Source organism: Lepisma saccharinum, chromosome 14, assembly GCF_977018435.1.
Source record: "Lepisma saccharinum chromosome 14, izLepSacc3.1, whole genome shotgun sequence".
Lineage (NCBI taxonomy): Eukaryota > Metazoa > Arthropoda > Insecta > Zygentoma > Lepismatidae > Lepisma > Lepisma saccharinum.
The window spans coordinates 42,755,766-42,768,747 of NC_139242.1; the positions used below are offsets into that span (position 1 = coordinate 42,755,766).

Consider the following 12,982-nt stretch of genomic DNA (forward strand, 5'->3'; position numbering starts at 1 on the left):
CTTAATTCCTTTACGAGTAATTTTGACCATTTGTAAGTTTCTTGGGTTTTTACACAAAGGGAAGACATGTGTATGGAGGATGCTTTCATTTGGAGGCATGCAATCATGTATTACAATGTGTCAGAGACCATACGTGACGTCTGAAATCCAAGATGCCCGTCTTGGAGGTTCTACACAAGAAATACTGTCCATAACCTGATTTAGAGTTCGTTTATCAGATTTTTTCAGAGGCATCCTCTTTCCGCAATCACATATCAACTGTAATCTTCTCTGAAGTTCTAAGTAGTGTGAATATAACAAGAATGATCTTTTTGTCATCCTCATTTTCTTCTTTCTCCATTCAACAGCCTATTGGGCTGGGTAAATTTGGATGTTTCTTTTCTGCTTTTATTTCACTCTAAAACTTGGAAGTAACTCCTCCTGGTAAAAGGTGTGGGGGTCACTTCGGCGGCAGCATTCACACTATCTATTAATGGTATCCGAGTTTGTGTTTGTACTTTCAAAGAAGGCAAAAAAGTGGTTGTTGAAAGCATTTGTTGGTGCAGAGGATGATGTGCTTCAATCTCATGCAAATCTTAGTTCTCCTGGATTCGATGAACAAGATGACAGAATGAAAGAATGAATTGATGTATTTTACTTCTTGTTTCTGATACTTTTGGCTAATTTCAAAGAAGATGAAATAGATGAAAGGACCTCATGGGTCCAGACGCTAGAGCATTTATTGATTGATTGATTTGGTGTTTTATTTAAGTCCACTTTATGCACAGTAAGGCTAATTGGGTCTGAACCTACAATTTGAAGTGGGATCTGAACCGCTATATGTGCCTCCAACAGATGAAGAACTCGGGACCCCTTGAATACAAGGCGACGACGATACCACTGTGCCATCGGGGAGGCCCTAGACGTCAGAGCAATGGTAGTCTGCAAAATGAAGTCCATGGTGTACTTCGTGGAAGTGGGGTTGATATTTGGGCGTCTCTTACACACCGAATATGATGACAGGATTTTCATGACACCAAAATCAAATATTTCGGCAAATTACCATGGTATCTGTTTGCGAAAAGGGATGTTCAAGTCTCACTTCTTACTCCAACTAAAGTTACCCTCACACTTTTTATCAGGAGTTATTTCCAAGTATTGGAGTCAAATAAAAGCAGAAAAGCATCAAACAAAACTACCCATCTCAATAGGCTGTTAATTGGAAAAGAGAAAACGAGGATGACAAGAAGATCATTCCTGTCATATTGACACTCTGCCTAGAGCTCCAGAGAACATTGAATGAGGAAGTCACAGGCGACGTCATCACTCCTTTACCAAAATACGGTAGTGGACAAAAGTAGAAAAATGAAAGGAGGAGACCTGCACGATCACCATCAATAATCATCAAGGAGTGTAACTCACCTTACGCGCATAGGCAACAGTTCTGCTAGTGTCAAATAGGCCCTTGATTGAAAGGTAAACAAAACACAACATATCAGAACAAGAGTTCCTCATTCTGTATCGAACGCTGATTGGGATCGGAGGACAATCTGTTGGTAAAGTGTTCAATGTACAGAAAGAACATGGCACAAAGACGTCAGCGAAGAATCATCAGACGTCTGGAAGCAGGTCAAACACAGACTGAAGTCACGGCAGCGTTTACTGTGCCACGGTCATTTTCTGGCTTAGGTGACAGTTCCAAGACACAGTAGATGTTCATGGTAGGCCAGGACAAGGTTGTCAACGAGTAGCAGCGCCACAACAGGGCCGATATATGGCTTTAACTGCAAGACAAAACCGGACGATTCCTGCAAGACAACTGCCCTCAGAGCTTGCAGTCACCCCAGGAGTTAGAGTTTCTCTCGCCAAACTGTGTATCGAAGACTCAGGAGAGCTGGTCTATATGTGTGTCCCACTTGATCCAGTGCACAGAAGGGTCCGCTTACAGTGGAGTCAGCATCATCGAAATTGAACCCTGAACGGAGAAACGTGCTCTTTCACAGATCAATTCAGATTCAGTTTTCAAAATGATTTCCGTTGCACATTTATTTGGAGAAAACCTCGATCACGATTTAATCCAAGGAATATCATGGAAAGAGATCAGTTTGGTCGAGATGGAATACTGGTATCGGATGACATCATGCTCAATGGACGTACAGAGCTGCACGTCTCTGCTGGAGGTACTCTTACTGCCCCGAGGTACTTCAACATGTGCGACTTTTCAGAGACGCAGTCGGCTCAGACTTCAACTTCAAGGTGTTACGTACCCAATAGGACCAAGTAATGTGAATAGTTTGCCAAAGACGAATAGAGATGGCAGCACCAGGCGTGCAAGGTTAAGAATTGGCATAATATATATGAATAATTATAAATAAGAACAAAGCAAATTGGAAAGATGAAAAACAATAGAATATATTATAAGAAGACAAAAAATAAATATGAAAGAAGTAAATTAATATATATATCTTATAAATCAAATCAATGATCACATGTAAGTTAATATGAAAATTAAGGAAGTCAAAGCACTGATACAAGTTTGTGTCTTTGAACAGATATTCCATATGTTTGGTTGATTTACCATTCCCGTAGCGGAAATTTTGTTTACATCAGTGGCGAGCGCGTTCCGATCGACGCCCCACAGCACTTTTTGGTTGCGCAGTTTAACTGTAGCACCTACTTGGATGCGCATGTCAATCGGCGGCACCAAGTATACACTCTGTTGTACCTAGTTAATGGTGGCGCGTTCCGATCGAAGCCCCAAGGGAGGATATTAGTATTATTCCCAAAGCTTGGAGGAAAAAGTTGGAAAAGGATAAAGGCATTCGTTAAATAGTCAAAACCTAAATAAATTGAAATCCAGAGGGAAGTTTACAAAGAAGATAAGAAGGAAGTCCCGACCCAGAACGTCCATTAAGAGGGAAGTCCAGACCGCCCATTGAGAAGGAAGTCCAGACCGCCCATTGAGAAGGAAGTCCCGATCCAGATCTGCCCACTACGAAGGAAGTACATATAGAAGAATATCCAAATAAAGAAAATAAATAATAAAAAGAATATTGAGATGAAAATTGATTGTAACGAGAAAATTATAGAAGAATGTAGCTTATCATGTAAAATTCTTACTCCATGTATCCTGTGTTTAAATAATATATTCGTTTAAACGTCTCCATTGGAAGGCATCCTGTCTGGTTTCGTTGTCTACAAAGAACCCTACCCTGTAGATAAGCTAGCTGAGTTTTAAGATTAAGGTTTATGTACCTTTGCACCAAATGAAGGTAGCATTAAATAAATGGCGACCAACTTTTGGGGCTAGAGAATTAGGAACCAGACAGCGAAGAGAGAAAGAATAATTGAAAATGGAGGAAAAGGATAAAGATGGAAATGAGAATGGAGAAGCTACAATGAAGGAAGACGGAGAAAAAAGGGAAACTTTCATTTGTTGCGGAGAGGAAGGAAACAAGGAAGAAATTATTTTCTGTGTCACATGTAAGGAAATGAAACATTGGACGTGCGAAGGAATAAGAAAGGAGAAATACATAGCAATAAGTAAAAGGGAAGAAGATTATACATGTAAGGAATGCAAGAAGGAAAAGCTAAAAGAAAAGCAGAAGAAGACAGAAGAAATAAACTTGATGGAAATGTTCCAAAAGCTGGCAATGCAGATAAATGAAAATAACAAGGAAGTGAAAGAAAAGTTAGAAGAGCACCACAGAAGGATGTTGAGATTGTTTGACAAAAGGGAGAGAATAATAGAAGGAACAATGCTGTCGATCGAGAGTACGAGTTTAGATACAAATAGAAGAATAGAAGAGGAGGTTTCGAATCTCAGAGAGGAAAATAAACAAAGAAACGAAAATTTGGAGGAAAAGCTGATTGAAAATAAATCTCAAATAGAATTAGCTGTTTCAAGAACAGAAGAAAATGAAAGCAAGACAGAAGTAGATGTTTCCAGAATAGAAGAAAACGAAAACAAGATAGAAGAAGAAGCTATAAAGTTAAGCGAAGTAAACAAAGAAGAGACAGATAAGAAAATAGAAGAAGAAGAAAGAGGAATAGCAAGGGAGGAAAAATTTAGTTGTCATTGTAATGATGAAGAGATCAATGTCGAAATGAAGATAAAAGAAGAAAGTTCCGGTGACAAGTCTCTGACGGAGGAAGAAAATAAGCGTAAGCCGAGCAGAAGATGTAAACAAAGAAGAAAGAAAAGTAAAATGAAATTTAGATATATTTACGTAAAGACATGGAAGAAGAAGAAGAGAAAAAAATTAAAAATAGAAAAGAACCTGAAGAAAGTTAATAATATGCTAAGAAGGGTCGACATAGATCAAACGGATTTTGATTCTACTTCGCCAAAGAGAAGGAAGAAGAAGACGAGACGGAAAAGACAAGGAGAGCATGCATTTGATGAAGATCTAGAACAGAAGAAGTCTTGGCAGAAACTAGATTGGAAGAAGAGAGAATTGAAAGTAATTTCTTTATTAGAAGAAAGTTGGAAGAGGAGGAAGAAGAATCTTCAGAAGAATAGAAAGGAAAATAGAAGAAAGAGAAGAAAAAGGGGAAGAGAAAAAGAAAACAAGATATTGACAAACGACGAGTATCTGAAAGAATCGGAAGGAACAAATAAGACCGAATAGTGCAAAGGAAAGAGATGTTATGATTTACAGACTGGCAAGCGTACGTTTCTAAAATCATTAAAGTTCTATGAAGAAGTTCCAGTTCATCAGAAGAAAAATTCGTGGAATTATTGGTTTGGGCAACTATTTGAAAGAAGAAAATTTTAGTTCTTTAATGTTAGTTCCTGTAAGAAGATATATAGATATGATAGTCATTGTTGGAGGAAAATCTATTCTGCAAGTGATATATTAAGAAAGAATGATAACTGCTAATTTATGTCACCACTCGATTGAACAATGAGACTGATAGTGAAAGATCAAACCTGTAAAAGGAGAAGCCAAAGAAAGTAATATGGAAAGTGGAAATCAACTTTCAATTGTACGAACAGAAGAACGAAGAAGATAAAACAGTTAGGCACAGAAGGAAGTTAATTATGAAGAAAACTCTCAGGAAAAAGGAGAAGACAATATGAAAGAAGATCGTATAGTATCAGTAAAATAGATTCTTTGTAAGCTTAGACGATTAAAAGTCATCGTGTATTTAGAAAAGTGCAAATGAAAATGGGTTGTAATCCCAGAAGATAATGAAAATCGGTTGTATTCCGAGAATGGGTTGTAATTACACAAAATAAATATATCTAGATACATGCTGATATGAAATTAAGGCTGATGTGAAGAATTGTTGTAGCTGATAGAAACACTTAGATGGCCAACTTAGAGAAGAGAGAGAGAGTTCTTTGAAACGGAAAAATCTGAGCTAACTGATAATCTGTAGAGAGATTGCTGAAAGAAGAAAAGGGTGAAATGAAAATTACTTTTTTGGCAGGACATTGTCAGGTAAAGACTATATTGGAGAAGGTTAGACGAGCAGACTTGCATGAGATGAACAATTGAAGAATTGGAGTGGCCAGATATGATGGGGCAAAAGAGCGAAATGAAGAAAGTTATATCAGAGCTGTATAAAAAGAGAAATAGAAGAAAAACAAAGGACAAGAAGAAGGTTAAGAAAATAGATATCAAGAAAGGAGATTTGGCGTTTTGTAAAACACATCCGGTGAGCAAAGCTTCAGAGAAAGCTATCAAAAAGCTATTTTTCATATATGAAGGCCCATACGAAGTGATAAGTACTTTTAGAAATACAGTTCTTCTAAAGCACATAAAAACAGATGTAGAAAGGAGAGAGAATTTAGATAACATTAGAAGATATAATTGTACAGAAGAGAAGAAAGAAAGCGTCAAGAAGAAATAATAGACTTGTACATATATAATTTGAAAAAAAAATGTATCTGCATATATATATATATATATATATATATATATATATATATATATATATATTACGACAATTTTTTTATGGCCAACGGGGGGAATATTGTGTTACGTACCCAATAGGACCAAGTAATGTGAATAGTTTGCCAAAGACGAATAGAGATGGCAGCACCAGGCGTGCAAGGTTAAGAATTGGCATAATATATATGAATAATTATAAATAAGAACAGAACAAATTGGAAAGATGAAAAACAATAGAATATATTATAAGAAGACAAAAAATAAATATGAAAGAAGTAAATTAATATATATATCTTATAAATCAAATCAATGATCACATGTAAGTTAATATGAAAATTAAGGAAGTCAAAGCACTGATACAAGTTTGTGTCTTTGAACAGATATTCCATATGTTTGGTTGATTTAATATTCCCGTAGCGGAAATTTTGTTTACATCAGTGGCGAGCGCGTTCCGATCGACGCCCCACAGCACTTTTTGGTTGCGCAGTTTAACTGTAGCACCTACTTGGATGTGCATGTCAATCGGCGGCACCAAGTATACACTCTGTTGTACCTAGTTAATGGTGGCGCGTTCCGATCGAAGCCCCAAGGGAGGATATTAGTATTATTCCCAAAGCTTGGAGGAAAAAGTTGGAAAAGGATAAAGGCATTCGTTAAATAGTCAAAACCTAAATAAATTGAAATCCAGAGGGAAGTTTACAAAGAAGATAAGAAGGAAGTCCCGACCCAGAACGTCCATTAAGAGGGAAGTCCAGACCGCCCATTGAGAAGGAAGTCCAGACCGCCCATTGAGAAGGAAGTCCCGATCCAGATCTGCCCACTACGAAGGAAGTACATATAGAAGAATATCCAAATAAAGAAAATAAATAATAAAAAGAATATTGAGATGAAAATTGATTGTAACGAGAAAATTATAGAAGAATGTAGCTTATCATGTAAAATTCTTACTCCATGTATCCTGTGTTTAAATAATATATTCGTTTAAACGTCTCCATTGGAAGGCATCCTGTCTGGTTTCGTTGTCTACAAAGAACCCTACCCTGTAGATAAGCTAGCTGAGTTTTAAGATTAAGGTTTATGTACCTTTGCACCAAATGAAGGTAGCAAAGGATGAAAAGATGATAATACATGTGGGCATCGAACCAAATTGGTGGATGACTTTCTTGAAGTTAAATTAATCCACAGCATGGACTGGCCACCAAGGTCCCCAGACATAAATCCTGTAGTGTCTTAAGGGGACGAGTTAGCTCGCGATCCTCCACCAAAGATATTTCCAGAGGTCCGCACTCCTTTTCATGGAACCAGCTACCTATAGAACTCTTGAACGTGAACCACCTTGTAAATAGCGTGTTACGTCATTGCAAGGTTTTTGTACCTCTTAGGGGTAACTTCACCCTATACCAACCTCTTTTTTTGGTCTTCTATTTTCTTAATTTTTGCATGTGTCTTTGCACAAAAAAACAATTGTTAATTTATGCATTCTACTCTATTCATATAACGTTTTGATTCATTTTCACTATGTTTTATGCAGTTCTGTCACTTTATTAATAAAACATTTTCTCATATCTTAGTTATTCTTAACTTTTGGACACTACTGTAGTTATAAAAATTATAATAATATTTTTCACTTTTTAATTATTAACAAAAATGCCTGTGGAAAAATCTGATATTCGAACTCTAAATCAGGATATAAACAGTATATCATGTGTAGAACCTCCAAGGCAGCCATCTTAGATTTGGGAAGTCATTTATGGTCTCTGACACATTGTAATACATGAATACATGCCTCCAAATGAAAGCATCCTCCATACACATGTCTTCCCTTCGTGTAAAACCCAGAATATGCCAGAATGTCAAGTAAAGTGTACAATATGCATAGAATCCTTGCAGAAAAGGGCACGAAATAGTTTCACTAGATATATCTCCATGACAGTGCGAGATATGAAAAAACTGTAAGAATCAATTTTGTTCCATTTTCAATTCTGAACAAGACATGTATCTATAAAAAGTTTTCCAAAACCACTACTAAAGGAGTTATGATGGAATTTCTTAGTTAGTGCATGAAGGGGTGGCCATCTTGGATTTATGACGTCACACAGGCCTTCTGCCACAATTGCGGGCAAAACACCTGGTAGTACGTTATTGTGTACCACACTAGAGCAACATATTACCGGTAGTCATATATTCCCTTCATTCAAAAACCCACGGACTATAGAAATATTGACATATGCCCCTGGACTATAGTGCACGCATTAGGGGTGTGCGGGACAGAATTTTTTGGGTCGGGACGGGATCTGGACGGCAATTTTTTTTAAATCCCGACATTCGGGATGGGAAAATCCTCAATTTCCCGACAAAGTCTGGAAATTTTCGGGACGGGAAATGTTCGAAATTTATCGAATTCTTCACGTCATTTCCACCTTAAGTGATTGTTTTCCATTTCCGGTACAAAAACGAACAAGTTCCGATAAGTTCCAGACATTTACAATGTAGAAAACGTCGAGAATTAACGACTTTTTAAAATGAGCATTCGGTATTTCCCGACTGCTCGGGATCCCGAAAAGTCGGGAAGTCATTTCCCGAAGTCGGGATCAGGACGGGAATTTTTTTCCCCCGATCCCAGTCCCGATTTTTCGGGATCCCGCACACCCCTAGCACGCATGTACAAGATGCTCATAACAAAAGTCTGTGCTACTTATATAATCTATACTTACTATTTGAACCAAGATAAGACTTTTGTCCGCAGCTGTGTTGAATGTCAATGAGTAAAGCAAAGTGATGAAGACACGTGACCAATTTGGTCTTCTTTTCATCTTTTCCTATGGAGATGATGTCTTTCTGGAGAGAAGATAGCTAGTGTGTGGCTGTCGTTCGGTTCATTAAAAAACAATGAGAATATTGTCATTAAAATACTGGTTGTTAATTAATAATTGAAGCTTTCCTTACTGCGAATGATTAAAAGAGTGTGTCTGGATACAGTTCAATGCCTGAAAACAAGTGTTTGGAAGGATCAGTTACTGTTTGTAATAGAAGTAACGTTATCAATAATTACTTTTACCGTTACTTTACGACACTTAAATTGTTAACTTGAAAAATTGTAACGTGACGAAAGAGCTAAATTTGACAACTCTGTTTCCAACTAGGACTTCTGTGGATGCAAGGATGAAAGGATTTTCGTGAAATCGTCTAAAGCAAGGAAGCTAGGCTTCGTCTCGTGCTAAATTTAGAATATCCACGCTTTGAAGTCTAGCCAAATTTAATTTTAATTACCATTAGACAAAATTTTGTAGCATCATTTCTTTCCTCACCATCAGAAACAATTCAATTCGGAATCTTAATTATTATTTAAATATATTTGCAATTTTAATTGAAACATGCAAACCAATTTTTACGTTTTAAGCATTAATCTTTCAATAGAATAGATACCATGTCGTTGTCAATTGTGGAGAACTTAGAGTACTAAAGTTTTGATATGTTCTGACCATAGTAACACAATGAAATTGCATATTTTAATTTTACGCAGGTTTACATCGTATATGCTGAGTAAAAAAACAAAGAATTGTGGATACTACTTACAGAAATTGTTTAGAAGTTGAACTTTTCTGTTCCCTCTACTTTATTTCAATCTTTCGTACGCAATAAATTCGTAACTGAGATAAGAATAACATTTCCGGGAGTTATTTACTCATAAAATTGTTCCTATTAAAACCAAAGAAACAAACGATCTATTTCACAAGCGAGATTTCATGATTACGACCAGTTTGTTTTATGGGCATTAATCACGATTGCCAGTTTTTTTGCTGTTACACTAACGCAAAGTTCAGATTAGGTAGTTACAAGGATGCTATTTATTAAATTTCCTGTTCCATTACTTGGAGATTATTAATCAATATTCAGGGTGTTTCCGTGACCTTGATTCAGACTGACAGTGTTTGGAAGTAACTAGTTACAAGTAACAGTTACTTTTTGAGAAACTGTAACTGCAACTAGTTACTTTTAAAAGTGAGTAACTGTAACTGAGTTACTTTTTTACGATAGAAGTAACGTTTTAACAGTTAACAGTTACTTTGCGACAATTAACTTGTTATGTAAGTGTCATAAATTATTGGCGATTTTGGACTCAAAGTGAGCCGGAATTTAGTTTCTGCTGTGATATAAAAACCCATTCTTTGAGACATCAATTCTTGCAAACAACAGATGAAGAGGAAAAGAGAAAGTTGTTGTACTAAATTTATCTGCTGGCGGTGATCAGTCGGTAGGTTCCAGCCAGATGCCAGGAATTTCAAGGTTTATCGTATGTTTCATCTTTCGTTTGATAGACCTGAATTCCAAAGCGATATACACACATCGGAAGAGGGGTGGATTTCCCAGAAACGGGAAGATAAGCCTCTGGGAGGAATATTTCTTCCTATTGCTGACAGTTTGCAATTGTCAGTTGTGTGCTGTGAAGTGTCTCTTGTTTCTATAGTTTGTTCCTCTGTGACCTTATAACTTTCCCCTTCTGTAAGCAGCATTCGATAGTTTTTTCTTTGCTATAGTATCGGATTAAGCTGAAAAGGGACGTACTGCAATATTTCAGTGTTTTTACGAAAGAATTCAACGATACTGGTAGTATGAACGAAACTGAAGAAGACGAGAGCTAGGAAATGCTCACATGAATGGAAAACAATGTAATTGTTTCCACGTGATTTCATTTATCTCAGTTCCTGATAATTTAAAAATGGAACTAAAAATATTTGCGGTTAGAATTCGCTTATTTTTGATTATTCAGCATTTCTGGACATTTTTTAAAAAAAAGTAATATATTTTGGTAAGTGCTATTCGTGTAAGATTTAAATGAGAACCCATTTTATTGCAATAACAGATACGACCGATCTCACCATTATTATTGATACAACAGTGAATTACAACACTCAAGTGGCAAACGAAAGAATCAGGAAGACCCTAATGATCATTCTCTCTTGTTTATGTAATCGTCTCGGAGAGAACGGACATTTTCACTTTGACATGAAAAACGTTTTAAATCCATTAATTTTACGGATAATGACACAAACATGACATGTGCAAAATATCTCGGCAATATTCGTTTTGGTTCTCGATAAACACGCCTTCAAACACCGCTGAAATTCACCTCCTACGTCACCGATTTGAAAACGTCCTCTCCAAATATACGAGGTCCTCTGACGTCATCACTTACAAATGCGTCCAGGCAGGGCTTCTGCTCGTCCCGTGAACTTGGCATGAGTCGTGAAAGCGACAGCACAGTCACTTGTTACTGTGTAAAACAAGTATCTTGTAACTTCCAGTGCAAAAATGTGTGCTCCATTTCTTGGAGATGAATTATGTCCTAAAAGTATAGCAGTATTTACTATAATTCAGCCACTCGGTAGAGGTTTTCCCATTAGGCTGACAAAGCAAAACTTGTAACAGTCAATGGCTGAACACGTGAACACCATTGTTCATTGCAAATACATAGGTTGGTTCTGACTGGCAAGACCTTATTATTATAGGAATACCTTGACTGGAATTACAATTATTTTCGTCATAATATTTTGTTCGCTAATTTTAAATTAACAATAGGTTTAGAACACTCTGGTTTACACGCCGATTTCTGCAATATAAGAGATGATACGACATAAAAAATGAACGGGGAGTTTTTAAATTTCCTGCAGTAAACAACAGTTTTCTTCAGTTAATATATATATTGCAAATTTTTGTATTTATCCTACTTTTCCGTCACTTTGTTTAACCGCAACGATGAGAACGCATGGTCAATTTAGAATGTATCTTCTCTAACATCAAATTTCTTCCCACTTTTGGCTAATCGCGACAGAATAACTACAAGCAGTATTCGAAGTCAGGGTGCAGGAGAACCCCTACTTTTCACGCGCGCGCGCGCGCGCACACACACACACACACACACACACACACACACACACACACCCCTACACACACACACACACACACACACACACACACTGCCACCACCACCAACCAGCACAATCTGAATATCACAGAACCTGCCACGATACGAGACGTACTTATTGGTCTGTCCCATCTCATTTCGAAAACATTCGCTTGTCCCGTCTCCTTTTAGGAGATGAGACGGGAAATGTCTCCTCTCGTGAGCAACACTAACGTTAATAATAGAAGCATCCCCCTAGCTGTCCCCAAAGTCTCGAGCAAACATCGGGCCTCCCCATGGCGCAGTGGTAGCGTCTTTGCCTTGTAATCAAGGGGTCCCGGGTTCGATACCCGGTGGAGGCACAAGTGGTTCGGATCCCACTTTAAACTGTAGGTCCAGTCCCGATTAGCCTTACTGTGCATAAAGTGGACTTAAAATACCAACTCAAACCAAACTCGAGCAAACATCCTCCATGTAACAGTTTCTAGTTCAATGAAGTGTCACTCACAAGGAAACAGTCATGCCCAGGTTGAGAGTCAAACCTGGAACATGCGACTTATTCAGATAAATCATGAATTTTGTGTATAATAATTACAACGCCAGTTCATTCGTGGTAATTCTGAATCTGCGGTTTGGTTTGCACATACAGGGTGATTCTAAAGGTATAGTACAAACGAAAACCACAGATACCTCCCATGAAATAGAGACGAAAGTTCCCCTTTCACTTTGCCGAGAGATGCCTCCGTGAGGAGCTAGACAACACCGAAAACGTGTGAAAATGAACTTCACACCTCTGTACAGCCAGTACCAGTGAAGATAGAAAGGCGGAACAAACGAAGTCAAAAGGAACACCAAAGTCGCCCATCCGAAAAACACTAGGCGGCAGCTGCGCAACGCATGCGCATGGGGTTCCACAAAGGAAATAGGAGTGTCCCGCAAGACAAGTGAAGGGAAAGAGTAGCGATCGACAACAGTAGGGACAAAAGAAGCAATGAAACATGAAGTAACAATTGCACAGCGGGAAACAAACACCATGACTGAAGCAGTGCAGTCGAGAAAAGTAGTGCAGGGTTGCAGAACCACGGGAGGACGACGTAGGATGTAAAAACACACCGAGAATGCAAGCAAAGTTGTCCGTGACACTCGACAGGCAACAGACGCGTACATGGTTCGGGGCAGAAATGGCGGCGCTGGCGGT

General features: G+C 37.9%; 1 protein-coding gene across 2 annotated transcripts in view; it reads right to left on the bottom strand.

Moving 5' to 3' along the window:
- The window catches only part of LOC145998496 (prostatic acid phosphatase-like), a 58,790-nt gene extending 49,280 nt beyond the window's left edge, over positions 1 to 9,510 (bottom strand). For both annotated transcript variants that reach the window (XM_083134917.1, XM_083134916.1), the window contains exons 1-2: positions 9,456 to 9,510; positions 8,594 to 8,866 (exon numbers count right to left, since the gene is read on the bottom strand). In XM_083134917.1, the coding sequence (XP_082991043.1) occupies positions 8,594 to 8,692 (99 nt within the window). In that variant the 5' untranslated portion in view covers positions 8,693 to 8,866; positions 9,456 to 9,510. The remainder of the gene's footprint in view (positions 1 to 8,593; positions 8,867 to 9,455) is intronic.
- Between the last annotated feature and the right edge of the window lie 3,472 nt (positions 9,511 to 12,982).